This window comes from Bos indicus x Bos taurus, chromosome 13 (assembly GCF_003369695.1).
Source record: "Bos indicus x Bos taurus breed Angus x Brahman F1 hybrid chromosome 13, Bos_hybrid_MaternalHap_v2.0, whole genome shotgun sequence".
NCBI lineage: Eukaryota > Metazoa > Chordata > Mammalia > Artiodactyla > Bovidae > Bos > Bos indicus x Bos taurus.
In genome coordinates, this window is record NC_040088.1 from 4053890 (window position 1) to 4074798 (window position 20909).

Sequence of the window (20909 nt, forward strand, 5' to 3'; positions counted from 1 at the left end):
CTGACTCTATTGTGACTCCATGGACAGTAACCCACCAGGCTCCTCTGTCCATGGGATTCCCCAGGCAAGAATACTGGCGTGGGTTGCCATTTCCTTCTCCAGGGGATCTTCCCAACCCAGGGATCAGACCTGCGCCTCCTGCATTGCGGGTGGATTCTTTACTGCTGAGCCCCTAGGGAAGCCAGAGGAAGCTGAGACGTCCTCAAAGAAACACTATCCAGGGTAAGCCCTGGAGGCCAGTGGAATTACCCAAGAGAGGAGAGCGGAGATGGGAGGGAGAGGAAGTTCAGCTCAGATGGTTCGGGGGCTCTGAGCACTTCTGGAGGCAGAAGCATGGAGTTCAGAGTCGTCAGAGGTCAGAGATGAGGCTGGAAGGGATGGGGGTAAATTGGATAAACCTTTGTAGACTGCCTATGGGATTCTGGACTTTCTGCTGAAGGTAATTTTATATATATATATAATCATATATATTCAGTGGAGCAACTGAGTTGCCACTTGAGAGGCAGCACTGCTTGGTGGGTCAGAACCTGGGCTCTAGAACCGGGTAATTGGGGTTCCAACCTTATCTTTGCCACGTCCTTGCTGTGCAGCCTAGAGCAAATTGCATAACCTCTCTGTGCTGTAGTTTCCTCCTCTGCAAAGTGATAATCCTAGGGTTGCTGAGAGGAGGCAGTGAGTTTCCACCTGCCCCACAGCAAGTACTCAGGCCGCGGTCATGTGGTAAGAGATCTGTAAGCCTCGTCATTCTGTCTTTCGTATGTCGGGGTCTCTCCCACCTTCTGTGTTTGAGACACACGGGAGCCCTGCCTTCCAGCCAGGAAGGGGTTGGCGGTCAAGGTGACTGACGGGTCAGGAGGACCCAGGCTATAAACGTAGCGAGAGGACCCATGGGTGCTCGCCTCGAAGCTGCCCAAGCCCTCTTAAATATTCCTGGTGTTGAATCAGTTGTCTGGGCAGCATCAGTAAGTGATGTCTCAGCAGAAATACCTGTGTTTCTTATTTAGGAGGCTGTCGGAGGGGAGAGATTCTAATAAAAGGCTTCCCCGGTGATTCAAGGTCTCCTTCAGCCCGTGTGCCTGACAGTCTCCCTGGGCCTTTCTCCCCACGGCCACCTGGACGCCTTCTATTTGCTTTGATTCAGCTTCTCTCTTGCTTTTTCCCCATCTGCTGGCTCCTTCCCACCCCAGCTGAGAGCTTCTATTTTTGGGAGTTTTCGTGGATAATTTAGTGGGCGGAAGCTCCCCACCCACCCCCCTCGGAGCATCCCTTAAAAAAAAAAGGGAGAGTGCTTGAGAGAAGTGAAAAACAGTGGGTGGTTCAGTTCAAAAGGACAAAATATTTCTTGCCCTGGCACTGGGAGAGGAAAGAAATTGTCTGAGGAACCGAAGAGCAGCTAAACTAAGAAGCTGAGAGCTGCAGCCCATAAGGGCAAATTAGGTGACTCAGCTGCGACTCCCCCGGCTGCACTCCTTGTAGTATTAATGTGCTTTAAAAGGGAAAAATGCTTAACTGTGACAAAGAGTGGGCTCTATAAAACTGTGCTGAGTGCCAATTCTGTGGAGTTCCAAAAGGCGTCCCCCTCTCAGCAGCGCAGGGCACCTGCGGAGACCGGGCCCGCCCCCGAGGCCTGAGCCTGGGTGGGATGGAGTCTAAAATTATCCCGATAATGAGTCTGGCAGAGGAGGGCCCAGCGTGCCCGTTTCCTGCCTCCCTGCTGGTCTCTGAGACCTCAGCTTCCAGGGAGGCCTCAGGGAGGCAGGGGCATGGTGCCAAGAACACAGGCATTCTGGCCAAACAGAGTCGGGTTCCGATCTGGACTGGCTGTGTGGACGTCAGCGCACAGAGCCTTGGTTTGCTCATCTGTAAACAGGGCTTCCAGCGTCAAGCTCAGTGGGAGTGTGAAACAGGCTAGATGTTGCAGAGAGGATGTGTTAGGCCCTGGATGCAGCTGTGTTTAATAAAGGGAAGCCTGGAGGCAAGGGGCTTCCCTGATAGCTCAGTTGCTAGAGAATCAGCCTGCAATGCTGGAGACTCGGGTTCGATCCCTGGGTTGGGAAGATCCCCTGGAGAAGGGAAAGGCTACCTACTCCAGTACTCGGGCCTGGAGAATTCCATGGACTGTATATAGTCCATGGGGTTGCAAAGAGTCAGACAGCACTGTGCGACTCAGTGGAGGCAAAGGCCATGGACAACAGGGTCAGTCATCCTGCCTTAATGACTACTCAGTCCTTGAGTGTAGGAAGGCGAAAAGAAAACCTACACACACACACCTCCATATATATAAGCAGTATATGTATACAGACATATGTTATATACATTTTAAGCATTTATTATATACTTTAACGTTCTTAGCATCACATCCTAACATCAACCCCGAGGAAGGTGCTCATAGTGTTCCCATTTTACAGACTGGGTAAGTGATCCTGTGGCAGAGCCAAGCCTCTGATTCTAGAGCCTGTACTTTATGCTGCCTCTCAGGTTGCCTAAGCGCCCACCACCCTATAGGACTTTCTGCAGGACAGAGCTCTTCTCTTCTGCTCTGTTCAACCCAGTAGCCACCAGCTACAGGTGGCTTTCTGAGCGCTGGCGATGTGGCTTCTGCATCAAGGAACTTTTAGCTCTCTATTTCATTGTTAATTAAATTTTAAGAGCCCATGTGGCTGGTGGCCACGCTGGCAGCCGGCGCTGGGCTCACCCCTCCCAGTGTCCGCGTTACTCTGCAGGGGACGCAGGCGCAGGGATTTACTGAGGACCCCGGCAGAGCTGGGTTGCTCTTCAAAGGCTGCAGGCGGAGGCTGTCTGCAGTGACGATGGCTTGCAGCCTTACCCCAGAGGCCTGGGCCCAAGAAAGGCAGCTGAGGTGGAGGTTCATTCATGGTCAGGATGATCCACTTGTCTCAGCATGCCCCAAACTTTCCCGGCTTAAAAACTCAAAGTCCTGCATCCTAGAAACCACCTCGACCCCAGGCAAACCGGGGCGGGTGGTCACCCTATTCTTGCCCCCAGATAATGGGGTGCCGGGACCTCAGAGGATGGGTCTTCCTCAGTAGGGTTCCCTGAAAAGAATCTCTTCTCTGACCTCCCTGGCTGCCCTGTGGTGTCTGCCGGGGAAAACCAGCAGGCAAGTCATCTGCCTTCTCTGGGCCTCGGTTTCCCTTGTAGAAAGTCGGGGAGAAGGCTCTCCTACTGGGAGGCTGGCTGCAAGGAGTTCGAGGCAAGGTCGCATGGTAGGTGGGCAGATACAGCTGCTTTTTTAGGGGGGGAACAGTGTTACTCAAGCTGGAGGCCACCCTGCCTGAAGCAGGCTTTGAAGTGAGCTGGGTGGGCGTGGGGGTCTTTGTGGGACCACATCTCCAGCAGGGGTGGTCACGTCCGAGAGCCCACCGAGGCTCCAGTGGGTCAAGGCGTGGAACACAGAGCTGCCCCACCAATGGAGCCAGCCCCTCTCAACGTCCCTTCAAGGTCTGTAAGAAAGTGTGGAGGCGCTGATGAGTCAGCAGCCTTGGTGCTACCCAAAGTTTTATCAGTGCCCACGACAGGGTCTGAAATGGCCATTTGCAAAGTCGGCTTTATCTGGGGGGCCCCCAATTTCCCACCCTGTGCACAGGGGGAGAGGGAAAACCAGGCTGAGTTCAGAAAGAGCATTCTGACAGCAGCACCTCCCCCAGCCCTCCTCCCTTCCGGGGTCCCCGGCCTGTTGACGGGGGCCACGCGTGGCATCCCACAGACCATCCTCTGGAGGCTGCGCAGAGTTCATGACATCCCTTCCCTTTATTTTCCTGTTTATTCAGAGCATGTGTAAACACATGCGTTGCCTGGTTTCCGCGTCTCTTTGGCCATTTCATTATTGCTGGAGCCTCTGAGCATCACTGGAAACCTTGGGTTTTCTAAATGAATCTAAAAATAGACCTCTTTGAAAAAAAATCTTGGAGAGTTGACACAAGGCACCGTTATTTATTTCTTTTCCCTCCTCCCCTCCCCCCCTCTCTTCCCACACTTCCCTCTTCCTCCGCATCAGTCCTGAGCACAAAAATTCTGGGCAGCCGGGTGTCCCCAGGGACAGGGAAGGGCCCCCTTGGTCAGTGTCCAGGGGCCCTTGGACCCCCTGAGATGTCCGTGTGAGCCCTGGGCGACATGCTCTGAGAGGCGCCCGCTTGGAAGACGGGGGTCGCGGGGCTGGGGGGCGCTTGGGAGCCTTGGGCAGGGTTTATGCAAAGCTGCAGCGGGCGAGGGAGGCGGTGGCCGGGGCGATCCTTGCGAACGGCCGCCTGGAGCTCGGGCAAGACCGACTTGGACACTCCCACGCCCCCACCCCCTTCCCCTCGCCGTCGCCCGCATCGCTCCGTCTCCCTGACTTTTCTCCGCGAACAATCAGGGACTTGTGCTGGCGGCCGAGGGAGCCACGGAGCTGGCTGGCCGCGGAGCGGGCGACGTCATGGATTCCTGAGTGTGAAGTTTGCAGGAAAGCCCTTAGTTTTGGAGATGGACGGGATCCAGCGGTTTCCATGGCGCTGGATAAACAGGAGGAAACAGTGAGGGAATCCCGTTATTTTACTGCATTGAAAGCCTATAAACACGGAGCGCGGGGAAGGAAGTCGCGTTCCCTCTCGAGTAAGCCCGAGCGCCGAGCCGCGCCGACTCCGCCGCGCCGGGAGCCGGGAGCCGGGAGGCGGGAGGCGCGCAGCTCCCGGGCCGCTCGCAGGCGCCTCGGCCAGGGCAGCCCCCTGAGCATGCTTTAGAGAGGACGGCGCCCCCCAGGCTCCGGGTCTGCCCCCGCAGAGCCCTCTCAGCCCGCGCGCCGAGCCCCCGTCCCCTCCAGATGCAGAGAGAGGCTGCGCTGAGACGGGGGCACTGCGAGCCCCTCCGCGCCATGGGGTCTGTGGACCAAGGTAACTGCCCCCCGCCCCCGTTCCGGCCGCTTCCTCCTCCCGCCTCTCGGCCCTTTTCCTTCTGCTTCCCCCCAGCCAGCGCTTTCGGCTGCCGGCGGAGGTCGCGGGCAGGCCCGGGGACTCCGCTTTCCCAGGGCGCACAGGTAGCGTGGCCCGGAGGACGGGCGCCCCCACCCTGGCTAAGGAGGGGGGTCGGGGGCGCCGACTTGGGACCACCTCGCGCGGGGGCAGCGAAGCGTCCCCAGGCGGGATTCCTTCCCGGGGCCAGCCTGTCAGAAGGATGGTCCCTTCCGTGGGACACCCGGAGGGATTCTCGCTACTAACCGCGGGCTGCTTAACCATTTCCGCGCTGGGCTTTGGGAGCAGATGTCAGCGGTATTATTATCATCATCATCATCATCATTATTTAGCTTTTTTTTTTTTTTTTCTTTAGGAGAACAGGCTTGGTACTTTACTATCTAGTAATGAAGGCTTTACTTTTTAACAGAGCCGCAGATGCTCTGGGACATTTAAACAATTTTCTTTCTCGTTTTTGTTTTTTTTTTCCTCCCTGATGTGCCTAGTGGATTCAGTGTTCCAGTTCCCCCTTTAAAGTGCAATGTACCATCAGTTTGTTTCGCGATCTGATTACACTCTCCTTTCCGTGTTTCTGTCTCTTTTCCCCCTCCTCTTGGAGTTCACCCTGGAATCATACTACTTAGATCTTACGGGAGGGGCTTAACCTATACGAATATGATATGAAAATGTCCCATCTGGTTTGGGATTGTGGAGGGGTTTTGGCTGTCCACCAACCCACCGGACTTGAAAAGTAGAAATTAGGCGATGGGATGTGTTTTTCGGAGGCCAGTCCCGGGAAAAGTGGGGGGCATGGCCCGGAGGGCAGGGCTGCAAGAGTTAAATGAAATAAATATGCGTAGGAGGAGTTAGCCTCGTGTCATAAAATCAGAGTTGAATGTAGGTTTTGTGCTCTGCGTGGCTGATTAAAGTTCTAGGGGGGAAGAAATGACAATTTCTGTAAATAAACCTGAGGGGCTATTTTTTTTTTTTTTGAAAACCGGAGTGGGGCCAAATGCCTTGGGTTAGGTAAATGGTGTGCTTTGCCACAGTGGACTCAATGACATATTTTTAGCTGAGTTGCACTTTTGAAAGCAAGACCCTGCCAACACGGGACGTTTTAACTGGTATCAGTTTATCCTGTCCTCGGCTGGTGGTCAAGCCTATGACATAATGACCAAAATCATTACTAATATCGCATCACCTGTAAAAGGGGTGCTTTGAGACAGGGGACAGATACATTAAGGATGGGAATGGGTTTTTACTGCCATGCCATGTATACTGAAAGGCAGTGTTTGATGTTATGATGTGGGGGTGGGGGACAGACAAACGCCAAAATTAAGTCTGTTTGGAAGAAGAGGGTTGGGAAGAGACTTCTGTTTTACAGTGTGATCTCACGCGAGCCTCACCTCTGCTCCAGGTTTGTGAACTTGGTCCTCTCTCCAGGTTTGGAAGTGTGTGGGTTTTGTGTGTGCACATGCATTGCCTCACCTCCCCAGCCCACGCTCGTGTGTCCAGGGACTGTAGAACGTGCATGCTAGTGTGTGTCCACATGTGGGAGACAGGGCACCGAGTTGTTCCCGGCAAACGACTCTTGGCATGCCAAAGCGACTGGGCACACAGGCTGCAATTCCAGGCTTCAGAGACAGTTGGCATGAGAGGCGCTTCGACTGTGCCCGCATCGGGGTCTCCTGAGGGAAACCCAAATGGCCCTTCACACTCAAACACCACCAGGAGCAGAGGGGCAGATCTCAGGGTGCTTGCAGATGGGCGGGGTCATTAAATAGCAAATAGAAGTATTTGCATGGTAAGAAAATGCCGACCTTGCTGTGCAGTTTTGGGCCGAGGCTCTGGGAAAAACTGAAGATCCGAAAGAGGTGTGTTCAGTTTTATCTGCAGTGGGATGATGGAAACTATTTCAGGAATAAACAAACTCAGGGTGAGCTCTGCTCACTCCCAGACGCAAATTCCCTGCCTTCTGCCTGGCTTAGAATTTCTGCTTCACTGCATTGCAGCTGTGTGATCTTGGGTGAGCAACTTAAACTCTCTGGGCCTCAGTCTCCACATCTGTAAAACGGAGCCAATAATAATGTCTCGCTTAAAGAAGGTTGTGAGAATCAGTGAGGTGGCACACGTAAAGCATCTAAAATGCTGCCGTGCTTATAGTCAACACTGGATAAATACCCTGTGATTCCTATTAAATGCAAAACAGTAACATATTGATATAGAAACTGGATTTCATGGCAAAATTCTTTGAAGAGTCACAGTACCTTAAACCTCTCAAGAGACTCTAACTTCTTGAAGCTTCACAGTGACACAGGTTGGGCTAGGATTAGGGTTTGCCAAGCTTCCATTTCCTCGTCTGTAAAAGGGAATAATGACAGTGATGACCTCATGGGGAGTCATGAGCATCGTATGAAATCATGCGTATAAAGCACTTAGCTCTGTGTTTAACATGCGCTTAACACATACTGGCTGTTATTATTTTCTGACAGTTGAGGACTATGAGAACCAGCTCTGCCCAGGATCACAACCCAAGTTTGTAGCACAAAGCCCCAGCACCTGGCAAGGTCTCTGTCGCCTTCCGCGGGGGTGAGAGAGCGTTACCAGCGCTGACTGGGGGCGGCAGGGCTGGGGGTTTGACGCGTGTGAAGCCTCTCATCGTCAGGGCTGGAGGAGGGAGTGAAGCGCAGAGCGGGCAGGGGCCACTCGAGCACTACCCGCAGGCACGCGGCAGCGGCTGGGACTCGGACCCAGGCTCTCGACCACGCGCTCTGCTGCCTCTGGAACTTACTGCTGTTATCATTGGGTATCGCACTGTTCGGCGGATGAGGACACCGAGGAAGGCCAGACCCTTGTCCTGGCCTCTTTTGCCAACATTGTGTTGGTCCTTACCATATCCTGGAAGAGAGAGAAGTCTGTGTGAGGAGGGTGGTATGGAGGGGACAAGCATCCTTGATGGAGACGGGGCAACTGAGGCAGCCTCTGATTTGTCCCGGGTGGAGGGTGAGTCAGGAAGAGCGCCTCGCTTTGCCTCAGGAGCACCATCTCTCCACTTGCACTAGAGGACTAAATGTCCCTGGACGGCCAGGGGCTGTAAAGCCAGTATTGCTTTCTTCCCACGCAGAACTCAGACCCGCTCCAAGAGCCCCCAGCTCCTGGCTGAGCCCCTCCCTGGCTACCCAGTCTGTGCCTCCTCCACAAAGACCTTGGGCTTTTCCTTTTCTTCCCAGAAGTTCAGAGAGAAGCACTCATTTCCCCAGATGCTCCTGCCTTTATCAAGAACCTTTCTTAGGTCAGCGGAGGACAGGGCCAGGTCCTCCGGTTCTGTGACTCTGTGGTGGATCCCAGTTTCTATATCCAAGTCGCCAGCAGCTTAGGATCTGAGTGAGAGGTTCAAACCTTGGCTCTGCCACTTGCTGGCTGCGTGACCTCATGCAAGTGATTCACTCTCCTGTGCCTCAGTTTCCCCACATTTAGAAAAGTGTTAGTGATGTTGTCTGGGGTGTTGGTTACTATATGTAGGAACTGAGTATCAACCAATCAGAATGCCAGGAGCAATGTCCCAGGAGCCTCCCCTCCTGGACCAGACTTTAACCCTTCATTTACCGAATTGTAGGGAGGGTCTAAGATAGTGAATGGCAGGGGAGGCTGGCGTGCTGCAGTTCATGGTTGCAAAGAGTCAGACATGACTTAAGACTGAACGACAACAATCAGGGAGGGTCTCGGGCTTCCCCGGTGGCTCAGCAGTAAAGAATCCGCCTGCCATTCAGGAGATGCGGGTTCCGTTCCTGGGTCGGGAAGATCTCTTGGAGGAGGAAATGGCAACCTGTTCCAGTATGCTTGCCTAGAATATCCCAGGGACAGAGGAGCCTGGCGGGCTACCGTCCACGGGGTTGCCCTCGTCTGTAAAAGGGAATAATGACAGTGATGACCGACGTGTCAAGAGTCGGACACGACTTAGCGACTAAACAACAAAAACCGTAACAGGGAGGGTCTCAAGGCCGCAGAGGCCCCTGGAGGGAATGACGGATCGTTTACCAGTCTAAGGAGAGTTCCAGTCTTTCAGTAAGCAGCATGAACCTCAAACTACTCAGTTAATAAGTGCTGCTATTATTATTGTATAATTCATTAATTCAATATTTATACACCCCAAATCCAACCTAAAAACAATAGTTGCCGAGTGCTTCCCACACATGTTCTCATTGGCTAGCTCTCACTACACACACGTGTGATTGAGTATTTCGGCTCTGACCTCGAAGAAGCAGAGCAGGTTACTCTTTTTGTTCCTTTGCTGGATGAGGAATTCGAGACTCTGACCGCCCAGACTGGACGGGGGCCCTCCTGTGCCCCGCAGGCCCCCACCCTGCCCTCTCCTATCCTATGCGCCTCACACTGATGGTCGTTGTCCATGACACGTCTGCATCCTCCTCCAGAACTGAACACCAGGAACCAGAGGCGTCAGCTGTCTCATTCACTCCGGGGGCCCCAGCGCCTGGAATGTGCCTGACACTCAGTGGGTTTTCAGTACTTTTGTTCCGTGGATGGAGGAATGAATGAATGACGCACAGTAGGGTCGCTTGACCTGTTGGGGCCACAGAATTAAGACTTAAATGCCGAAGCACCGCCGCCGTCCTCTGGCTCACTCGTTCTGCCTCTTTTTGACCATGACGGTGGTTTTGACTTGCGCGTTCTCCCACCAAGCGCTGGTGACCTAAGCAGGCTTCCTTATGGGTCATCAGCAGGCCCACGCTTTCACGCTGTTGTCTGGAATGAGTCAGTTCCCAACAACAATAACGACCGTGACAGCCGCCACCGCTTCCCGAGCGCCCTGGATTTGCCAGGCACCGTCCCAGGGCTTCTCCACCGCCACCGCGTTGGCTCCCACCCAGCCCCATCTTGGACAGGGAGGGGTGCCCTCTGCGCCCGGGGCACATCGCTGGTGGCAAAGCTCGGAAGCAATCCCCTTGCACCCTGTTGCTCCTCGTTAGGGATGGACAGTCATCGCAAAGAGGGCATCTGTTTTCCCCACCAGACTGTATATACTGTAGGGCCGAGCAGTGACAGACATTATCTTAGCGGATTCTCCCAAAATAACCTGACTGGTTGGAATTGAGTATGATCCTCCCATTTCAAGAAGAGGAAACCAAGACGGGGCCTGGTCAAGGCATTCAGAGGGCAGCACCGATTCGGAAAGCTCTGTTTTTAAGGGTTGCCCAGTCCTGCCTCCGGAGAAGGCAATGGCACCCCACTCCAGTACTCTTGCCTGGAAAATCCCATGGATGGAAGAGCCTGGTAGGCTGCAGTCCATGGGGTCGCTAAGAGTCGGACATGACTGAGCGACTTCACTTTCCCTTTTCACTTTCACGCATTGGAGAAGGAAATGGCAACCCACTCCAGTGTTCTTGCCTGGAGAATCCCAGGGACGGGGGAGCCTGGTGGGCTGCCATCTATGGGGTTGCACAGAGTCGGACATGGCTTAGCAGCAGCAGCAGCAGTCCTGCCTCTGCTGCTTCTTGCAGCAGGATCGCCCGCCCGGTCAGTGAGCTGGGTGGGCTCACGGTGGGGCTCTCTCCTGCCTTCCACCTGCCTCTCTGGGCTGCTGAGGAGCTTCTGGCGGCCCCATCCCTTCCCTGTCCAGCTGGGACCTGCCAGTAGGGACCCATTTCCTCAGAGCCTCTCTTGTTGGCCACATCTCCGCCTTGCACTTCTTTGCCCTGGGCTGCCAGGGTGCCTGTGTCCGGTGCCACAGCTGCTGTGGGAGCAGGTCCGGGCTGCCCAGTTACCCCTTGGCGCCCCCCAGTCCTTCCCTTGGCCTTGGCCTGAGCCAGTCTTTCCACCCCGGGGTCCCTGCTCCCTTTTTTTTCCCACATTTTTCTTCAAGGCCCAACTCATTCTTACCTCCTCTTAGAAGCCGCCTTGACCATTTAATTCATTTTCATCATTTCAAGCATCTCCGATGTACCGGTTGCCCTTCCACAGGCTGGGGATAAAGTGAACAAGACTGAGGGTGTCTGTCCTCACAAGGCAAACCTCAGGGCAGCCACCCAGGAACATCCAAGATAAACTGGAATGGTGTTAAGGGCTAGAGACCATACTAGGAGCACAGAGCTGCGAAGGTCTTGGTTTATACATGTGTGTGCTGCGTGGGTGTTTGAGTTTCCTGTGGCTCCAACACAAATTACCGCAAGCCGGGTAGCTTGAAACAACAGAGATCGATCTATTCTCGCACAGTTTCAGAGACTCAACGTGTGAAATCAAGGTGTCAGGGCTGTGCTCTCCGGAGGCGCAGGGGCACGACCCCTCCCTGTCTCTTCTGGACCCCAGTGGTCCCTGGCGGTCCTCGGTGTTCCTTGGCTCCTAGCTGCGTGTCTCCACTCTCCGTCTCTACCTTGACATGGCCTTCTTCCTGTGTGCGTCCTCTCCTCCTCTTACAAGGATGCCAGCCATTGAATTTGAACCCTTAGCTCTGAGGACCTCATCTGGACTTGATCATATCTGCAAAGACCCTCTTGCCAAATAAGATCACAGCCACCAGTTCTTGAGGTTAGGACTTGAGCGTATTTGGGGAGAGGATGTAATTCAACACACACTCGCGGGGATAATTCACACTCGTGGGTCCCTTCCTCTTTAGAGATGTCTAATTCTTTGACCTCTGAACAGTGAGGGATCTGTCTCTACAGTATCTCAGGCGGAAGGAACAGTGAGCCCCAAGGCCCAGAGGAGAGAGCTGCGCTTGGGATAGTCAAGGAGCAGCCAGTCCCGTGTGGCTGAAACAGAAAGGGAGGGAGGAGAAGTGTGATACAAATAGAAAGATGGGGGAAGCAGGCCAGGGCGGGACCCAGCAGGATTTTGCGAGCAGTTTGAAGTTCATTCTTTGAAGTTCATTCTCATGGTAATGGGGAGGCCCTGGGGAAATCAGAAGTCACTGAGGGTGTGAGTTGCTGAGTCTTTTCAGAGAATCACACTGACCATTAAGTGGGAAACCTCTCCCAGGTAACAGGGGATGCTTAGAATACAGGTGGGAGGTGACTGCAGAGGCCTGGGCAGGGATGAAGGGCTGGGGCCAGTGTGGGGAGCAGGGAGTGGGGAGGAGTTGGTGTTTTCCTGTCTGCAGAGACTTCTCCTTTTTGGTTTCCAAACTGTGCTCCCTTGAGTCCTGGGGCTGCGAAGCGGTGGTCCCTATCTTTGGCCCTCAAGGGCACTTGCCATCAATTTTGTGAGTAATACGGGCCTCTTCCAGTGGGTCTCCTCTCGGCCCAGCCTGGACTCCCCCGGCCGCCCCTCCTTCCCTCTCTGCTATCACCAGGAGTCAGAAGGCTTCTCTCAGTGTTTCATCTTAGTCCAAAAACGTCCCTCAGCGCATCCACCCTGAGCTAATAACCCAGGAACACTGTGACTCAGTAATGAGTATCAGACTGCTGTGGGACAAAACCACTTCCGTGGTGGCATGTGTGACTTCGAAAGTAACATCACGACCTGCTCCATGCCTTAGTTTCTTGAGCTGAGCAGCGGGGGTGACGGTAAGCGTCACACGTGGCGGAAGCCGGGAGGCTTGCAGATCAGGTCTGTGCTGCTCTCGGTGTGGACACAGTGATCAGTGCCTGTTAGCTGCCATTTTCACTATTATTTTAGGGTTTCAGAGTCCAGTTGTTCGTTTTCTTCAGCCTACTAACCGACAAGGGCTTCCCTGGTGGGTCAGTGGGAAAGAATTTGCCTGCCAATGCCAGAGACTCGGGTTGGATCCTTGGATTGGGAAGATCCCCTGGAGAAGGAAATGGCAACCCCCTCCAGTATTCTTGCCTGGGGAATCCTATGGGCCTGGTGGGTAGAGTCCATGCAGTGGCAAAGAGTCAGACAGGACTTAGCGACTAAACAAGAACAATTAACCTACAAGAGTCCTTCCTGATTGGGATAAATCGACTTTCTTCTAAGTCTTTGGGGTCTCTTCTGAATGACCTAGCTCAGTCACTCAACCAGTGAGTTCAGAGGGGTTTGTGGAGGCACAGGCTAGGTGGTACGGAGAATATCCAAGATATATAAGGTGTACTCATTTACACTCGAAAGAGAGGCACAATCGTGTGTGAAACCATTCACATGCAAAGGAACTAAAAGTTTCAATGAAGTCTACTGATTGTGTTGATAGAGGAATTTAAGAGGGAGGCCCTGTGGTCTTTTGGGAGGGGAGGGTGGGAGATGCTCTGGGGTGTGGCTGTGCTGGAGGGAGGCTGGAGGCTTCCGGATCCCTGAGGTCAGCTTGCTTGTCCGCATCCCTCTCTGACTTCATAGATTATGGACTCGACATAGATGCTTGAGTCTGCAAGAGTAGGCAGGAGAGAGGATGGATATGGGAGCCCCAACCCTGGGGGTGCGGTCATCTGGGGAGACGGCCGGGTGACAGAAGGGTGACGGTGGACAGAGGGAGACGGCAGACAGTTAAGAAATAGTTCTGGGGTTGGGCAAAGGCTAACCAATGTTCCATCCCCCAGCTAACCAGCCCTCTGCTGCTGCCATTAAGGCTCTGATTCAGTGGAAGGCGAAGCTCCCCTGGCAGAGGGATGGTGACACCTCCTGCTTAATTAAAGGCAAGAACCGCAGTTTAAGGGCTAGATGAGTGTGCTGACCGTGCTCTCCCGTGAAATGTCAGTTCCATAAGGCGGAAGGGAATGTGCTGCGGAAGCAAGGGATGAAGAGAACAGACAAAGCCAGGACAAAGTAGGTGAGCAGGGACCAGGGCGGACGAGTTGAGGGCCCGGAGACCAGGGTCTGGTGCCCACATGCCCACAGGGTGGATGGGGGCAGCGGGTGGGGCGGTGGTGACCCGAGAGCGGTAGAGTCACCTAGAAGCTTCTACTCAGCCCCAGGTGGCAGGGCCACAGGGAGCACAGGTCCCGTGTGGCCTGGTCTTCCCGTTGTGGGGAGCCATCAGACACTTGAAGTTTTAAATGAATACTCTCAATTAAAAAAAAAAGTTCAGATTTAAAAAAAAATTACGGGGCAGGCCAGACATAATATGCCTGCAGGATGGGTTTGGCCTGGGACCACCGCTGCTGTGCTGTGGGGTGTCTCCTTACAGTCCACACCTCCATTTGGGTTCTGGCTTTTGGTAGATCCCTGTTTTCCTGGAGCTTTAACCCTCTCTGCCTGCCTGGTAGTAATGAGGCGGGGTGGTGGGGGGTGGCGCCAGTTTCAACAAACTGCCTTCCGCTGCAATCTTCTCCTGGAAATTATCTTTCTTACAGCAGAGAAGTCCTGTCCAGGCTTTGAAAGATGGTGTTGATTGTAGGTTGGAGTGAAAGCCAAGTTTGAAAGTGTCTTGTGGTTCCCCCAAATCATGAGGTCACCCCTGAAAACTGGCTTTGAGGGGAGGCAACGTGGTCACCCCTGAAAACTGGCTTTGAGGGGAGGCAACGTGGAAGGGGACGCCAGGACACTCAGTGGTCGAAATATTTTAGAAATTGAAATTGATGCAAAGGGACTTTGTGGTTACAAATCTGCCTTCCACTGCAGGGGGTGTGGGTTTGATCCCTGGTCGGGGAACTAAGATTCCCATATGCTACAGGGCAAAATAGTAAATACAAAAAAATTGATGCAAAAATCTACGATGAACCAAAAATAGAAAAAAAATTTAAGTAAAGACAAGATCTTTATTATTCATTTTTCCTTTTACCTCAGGGTCTAGGATGGGTCCACACAGCACTGATACTGACCCTGTCTTTATTCCAAGTGTAATAGTTTGCTTAACATAGATTTTCTTTGTATTTATTTTTATTTTTAAAACATGTCTTATGAAAGCATAGTGTATTTGACTATTGAGGTTTTTGGTTCCCTCTTGAATTTTGCCTCACTTGCTTCACTCTGGTTCCAGTTCTGAAGGAGTCCAATGCATCCATCTGTAAATTAAAATATTAGCATCTCAAGTGATAATCCCCGGATGTACTTAAATTGAGGGGCGGTCCTTTCTGGGATCTGGGAGAGCTCCTACTTTTCCGATTAAACACATTTCGGGGCCTACATTTTCTAGTTAAGCTTTTCTTACGATGGGGTCGTCGGGATGGTGGGGTTTGGGCTGAGAACAGCCCGTTAGGGCTGGCTTTGTAGTCCGCAGGGCCTAGCATAAGAGAAAATTCTCAGCCCCTGGTTCAAATATTGCTAAGAATTTTAAGATGGTGGTGGCAGGGTGTTAGACCTTGTGGTCCTCTGGGTGCAGGGCCCTGTGGGCTAGCACAGGTTGAACCCATGAAATTGACCTTGGCTGCTGCTCAGGTTAGCACTAGAGCCTCCTGGACCCCCAGCTGGAACGGGGCCTCAGGTATGAGCTGATTTACTGGCCCCCATTTTACAGATAGAAGAACTGAGGCACAGAAAGGCCAGCTGACTTGCTTAAAAGTCACAGAGTGATTCAGAGGAAGCACTCGGATTGGATCCTGGGCCCCCATTCTGTGATCTTCCTGATGGTACCACAGGGTCACCCCAACCTCGGCCAAACAATGATCTCTTCATGCCTGTGGGTGCCATTGACCTCCAGGAAGTTCAGCTTGGAAGAGGAGGCAGCGACTGGATTCAAATCCATCAGTGTTGTTATAATGACCCCAGGAATCTATTTCCTATACCAGAGCATATTTTTTTATAAGTCATTTTTTTTTCCTTTTGAAAAAGAAAAAAAGCATGTACAGGCAGAATTTCCCTGAAGCCACTGAGTCAGATGAAATGTTATTTACATAAAAATAATTACAGGTGTCATAACCATGCTAGAGGCTGGGCCACCGGTTGTGCAAAACACCAGCTTTCCGGACATCCCTGACAAGTCCCATGAAACTGAGGCAACCAGGGACTCAGGTTCGCCTCTCGATGCCACTTCGTGTTCTGAGAGATCTCTCAGGGTGAGCTCTGTTGGGCACTGTCCTTCATCCAGTCCTTCGGCTTCTTCTTCGAGAGTGCCCACCGTGCCCTGGGAACGCTTCCAGGATCTGGGGCTACAGCTGGACTTGCCAGATTAAAGTACAGAATATCCAGTGAACTTTGAATTTCAGGCAAATGATGAATGCGTTTTTAGTTTCAGTATGTCCCATACAATGTTGGGGGACATATTGAGCTAAAAAACATAAGCGTGCATTGTTGTCCAAAATCCAAATTTAACCTAGTGTCCTGTGTTTTTGTTCACTATATCTGACAGCCCTGGAGACAGCAGTCAATAAAACAAACCTTCTTGGTCTTGTGGGGCTTACAGTCGATTGAGAAGAGGCAGAAAAGATGAGCAAGTGCACTTATGAATAAATATGCTGCCAAGATAAGGGCTTCGAGGAACACAAAGCAGGGTCAGGGGACGGAGGAGGCCAGGGGGTGCTATTTTTATTGGGATGATCGTGGAAGTTCTCTCTGAGGAGCTGACATTTGAGCTGAGGAATGAACAAAGCAAGGAAGTGACATTTATCAGTGTGAATAGTAGGTGCAAAGGCCCCAGGGTAGGGCCACGCTTGGTATTTTCAAGGAACAGCTGGACAATTGAGGAGTGGGTGGCAGAAGGAAGTCAAAAGAAGGGACCGTGGCCAGAGATGATGCCTAAAGGGGGCTGGCGTGGGGCAGCTGATCTAGGAACCTGTCGGTCAGGGTGCTTGTGTGTCCCTCCCTGACGCCTACGGGAGCCTCTGCCCTCATCTCGTTACTTCCATGTTGGCCCTTACAGGGATCCCTTTCAAAATATCCCTTTGGCTGCTCCATGTCAGGGCCGGCGTGGAAGTGACGAGGCCAGGGAGGACAGTCATCAGGATGACAGATGATGTGCACTAGGCTTGCCGGGGTCGGAGGCGGAATGGTGAAGCTGGTGAAACGTGATGGGATTTGGGGTTTTTTGGTTTGCTGAGGGGGTTGCCTGTGGGTGTGAGCAGAGAGAAATAGAGGACTTGCTCATTGGTTTTCGGTGGGAGAAAGTGATAAATGGGAGGGTGATCTGGCTGGGAACTGTGGGAGAGGAGCAGTTTCAGACGATAAGTAGGTTGGTTTGGACAGGTGTGCTCCACGGCGCCTGCTGGGTGCCCAGATGCAGCTGTTGAGTGGACGGTGAGACAAGTCCACTGCTTAGTCGCTCTGTCCTGTCCACCTCTGTGACCCTTTGGGCTGCGGCCCACTAGGCTCCTCTGTTCATGGGATTTCCCAGGCAAGAATACTGGAGCAGGTTGCCATTCCCTTCTCCAGGGGATCTTCTCAAACCAGGGATCAAACCCATATCTCCTGTGTCTCCTGCATCACAGGCAGATTTTTTAACCGGCTGAGCCATTGGGGAAGCCCTGGGAGAGGTAGAGACTGAGGCTAAAGATGAGCTTCATACCAGAAGGGGGAAAGGAGCACAGAGCTATGTGTTGGCCGGGGTTGGGGGGGTCCTTCCAGGGCCTTCTTGAAGGGGCCTCAGCACTCAGAGTCTCCTGGGGTGGGGTGGGGTGGGGTGGGTGGGAGAGTTGGTATACTCTGAGTATTTGTATTCACTTGCAATCAGATTATGCTGCCTTTTTAAAGAGGCAGCCGGCAAGAGGAAAAGAGAGAACTCAAGGGTGAACTAGAGGGTGAGAGTGTGCTTCCGTTGCTTCCTGTCCTCCCCACGGCCCGCACTCCCATTGTCTCTTGCCTGGATGGCTGCATGAACCTCCTAATTGGTCTTCTTGCTGTAAACCTCATCACCTTGCAGTTTCTTCTCCACCCAGAACCCAGAGCAACCGATTAAAACCCCAAATGTGGTCTTGTCACGTACCTGCCTAAATGCACTTCAGTCATTCCTCATTGGTCTTAGGTCCAAAATTCTCCATGAAGGCCCCACTAATCCCCCAGCCTTACCCCACACCATCTTCTGGTCCGTCCCCTCCAGTCTTTTCTCGGTTCTTCCTGCCTCTTCCTGCCTCAGGGCCTTTGCACATGCTTTCCCAGCTGGCTGTTAGTTCTTCCCCTCACTCTTCGCTGGCTACCTTCTGCTCAGCCTCCTGTTCTCAGCTCAAGCATCACCTCCCTAAGGAAGCCTTTCTTGAATTCCGTGTTGACATTATTGTTGTAGCCTCTGTCCTGTCGTCTGCTCTCCTTTCATGGCACTTGTCTCAGTTTGTAATTATACACTAGAGTCAGTGCTTTTGAGTGGAGCTGAAATCCTGGGCCAGGATCAGACGTGTGCTAGGATTTGCAGACCCTCAGCAGCCTCACTAACCTCCCATTGCACTTCTGTTGGGGAGCCCAGAGGAAAGCTCAAAGGCCAGGGCCTCCACAAGGTCAGCGGTGGGGCAGAGGGCAGGTTGACAGAGCTGCACCGTTGGGGCCTGCATCCCAGCCTGCGCTCCTGGAGTGGCCTCTGAATGCATAAAGGTCATGCATTATGCTCCTTGCTTCTAACAGCACAAATTATTTATTTTGGAATTGAAAATATGCCATCCCCCAACTCAAGCCCCAGCTTTCAGAGTGGCCTGTAGAGAAGAAAACGCTCTCACTTCCCAGCGCTCTAGCAGAAACTCTGTTCTGGGTCAGGACCTAGTCTGAACCCCTTCCCTTTAAGAGCTCTGATTTGGCGCAGATTCCAGATTCTAGAAACTTAAAAAATATTTCTACTGTTCAGAGGAACAACTGAGGCAGTTAGAGTATTATTGCCAGGTCTTGAACCGTTCTCACAAGGCAGTCTATCAAAGGGATGGTGATTTTACCTTTACTATGTCATCTTATTATTGGCTGTCTCAGGAGGATGTCAGTTGGGGGTAAGAATTTAGATTTTTGCCCAAACAATGGGGTGGCCAGATTAAGTCTTAGAGAAGAGGGTCCTTAAAGACAAATATAAGGATCTTATATACACAAGGACAGTCAGACTCTTTTATCCATCCATCCATTCACCCGTCCATCCATCCGTCATCCATCCATCCATTCACTCTTCCACCCACCCACCCATTCATCCATCATTCATCCATCCACTCTTTCATCATCCATCCATCCATCATCCATCCATTCATCATCCATCCATCCATCCATCCACTCTTCCATTTCATCCATCCATCCATCTGTCACCCAAACATGCACTCATCCATCCATTCATCTATCTGCACATCCACACACCCGTTGTACATAAAGCTGTGAATGAATCAATCATGACCCCTGCCCGAGTGGATCTCACAGGCTAATGGAGATAAAAATGCTCTGATTGGCCAAGCCTGGGTCATTTGTACACTTCTTTGCCAGGGTAGTATGGGACAACTGGGTCGATAATTTACCAGAATTGCATCATCAAGAGTAGTTTCCCAAAGGAACACACTGGGGTGTTGTTATCAGAAGCAGGGGGGAATGACGCCAGGTACGCAGAATCAACAGATGTCCTCTAGATTAGAGGCATTTAGTCATCATGGCTGGAGGGATGAAAAGAGACCAGTGAGGATGACACTAGCTTCTCCTTGTCTGTAGCACAAGGACAGGCTGGTCCCTCTGATTTTCCCTGGCTAAATTTCAGGGTTTGGATTCTGAGTCCTGTCACAGGGACCCGAGAGCATCCATCTCTTTCTGGATCATTCTGTTGTTTGGTCGCTCAGTCGTGTCTGACTCTTTTGCAACCCCATGGGCTGTAGCCCGCCAGGCTCCTCTGTCCATGAGATTCTCCAGGCAAGAATACTAGAGTGGGCTGCTATTTCCTTCTCCAGGGGATCTTCCCCACCCAGGGATCAAACCCATGTCTGCTGCATTGGCAGGCAGATTCTTTTGCCACCCGGGAGGCCCCTCCTTCTGGATGCTTGGGCTCTCAGCAGTCCTAGTGTGGGTCATCTCCCCTCCTCCACCTAAATTTGTCAGCCACCCCTAGGATACTTGCTGGATTCACCTGGTGTGTGTATGTTTATGCCTAAGAAACAAACAAGAGGATTTTTTTTTTAAATGTTCTGACAGCCAGAAAGAGCTTCCCAAGACTGAAAATGCATGAGTCTTGGATCCAGGCCCAGGACCCTGGAATGGAGTTTGTGTCCAAACCAGTGCTTCTTACCCCAGGCCACACACTGGAAGCATCTGGGGAGCTTTTACGAAATACTGATGCCTGAGTCTCAAACATTCTGATTGTAACTGGCCCCTCCTAGGACCTAGCTTCTTGAATTTTTTTTAACAGCTCTCCAGGTGAGGCGAATGTGTAAGTTGGGTTAGAAGTCACTGGTCCAAGTGCAGTTTGGGAAACCCTATTCATTGCCGTATCTCTTTACCAACAGGACATAAACATGATGAGGGTGGTAGGGACCCGGTCCTGCTGACGGCTGCACCCCCAGGATCTGTGGTAGTGCCTGGTACCTAGCAGGTGCCCAATAAAGGTCTGGGGAATGCATAATGATTGACAGCTTCCCATGAATCCCTTAATGGAACCGAGATGGCTGCCCTGAAAGAGGGCATCTTCTCCACCCTCTGGCACTTGGGGAAGGATCGGAGTCAGTCCCCATTTCAGGTCAAGCTGTGGCTCTCAGGGAACCCCTGAACCTCTCCCACCTCCTTTTCTGATCCAGTAATTCTCAACCCTGGCCGCCCTTTAGAATTATCTGAGGTCATTAAAAAGAAAACACCTTCAAGGGGTTTGGATCAGAACCTGGGAACAGGCGTTTTTACAGCGTCTCAGGGGACGCCAATGTGCCGTAAAAGGAGGCCGCTGGCCGCGTCCCCTGTACCTCTGTGAGCCTGCTTTCTGACTGGAGCTAACTTGGTGCAAGACCCCTGGAAGGGTTTTATAAGGGGGTGTTGGGAGTTGGTTCTTATGCGTTGTTCCCTAAGTGCCTGTTCACAGCGTTCACCGTGGATGCTTGCCTAGAAATGCACATCTCCGAGCCTCTCCTCCAGACTTAGTACTCAAGCTCCAGTGCGGGCCTGGGGATCTGCGTTCTGATCAATCGTGCAGGTGTACTCGTCCCCAGCTGCCCTTTCCACCTGCACTGCCCTCTGACCTGCTCTGCCACACTGAGCTGCTTCTGCCTCTCGGTTTTG

The 20909-nt window shown here is 52.4% G+C and overlaps 1 protein-coding gene across 3 annotated transcripts in view; it reads left to right on the forward strand.

Moving 5' to 3' along the window:
* The first annotated feature begins 294 nt into the window (after positions 1-294).
* NFATC2 (nuclear factor of activated T cells 2) overlaps positions 295-20909 on the forward strand; it is a 164544-nt gene continuing 143929 nt past the window's right edge. Inside the window, exon 1 of one of the 3 annotated variants that reach the window (XM_027558259.1) lies at positions 295-439. Coding sequence is in view for 1 of the 3 variants with exons in the window: in XM_027558257.1 (XP_027414058.1) it covers positions 4820-4889 (70 nt within the window). In the remaining 2 variants the exon portion in view is untranslated. Of the gene's footprint in view, positions 440-4352; positions 4890-20909 lie in introns of those variants that run through there. The other 2 variants (XM_027558257.1, XM_027558258.1) reach the window with 2 other exon arrangements.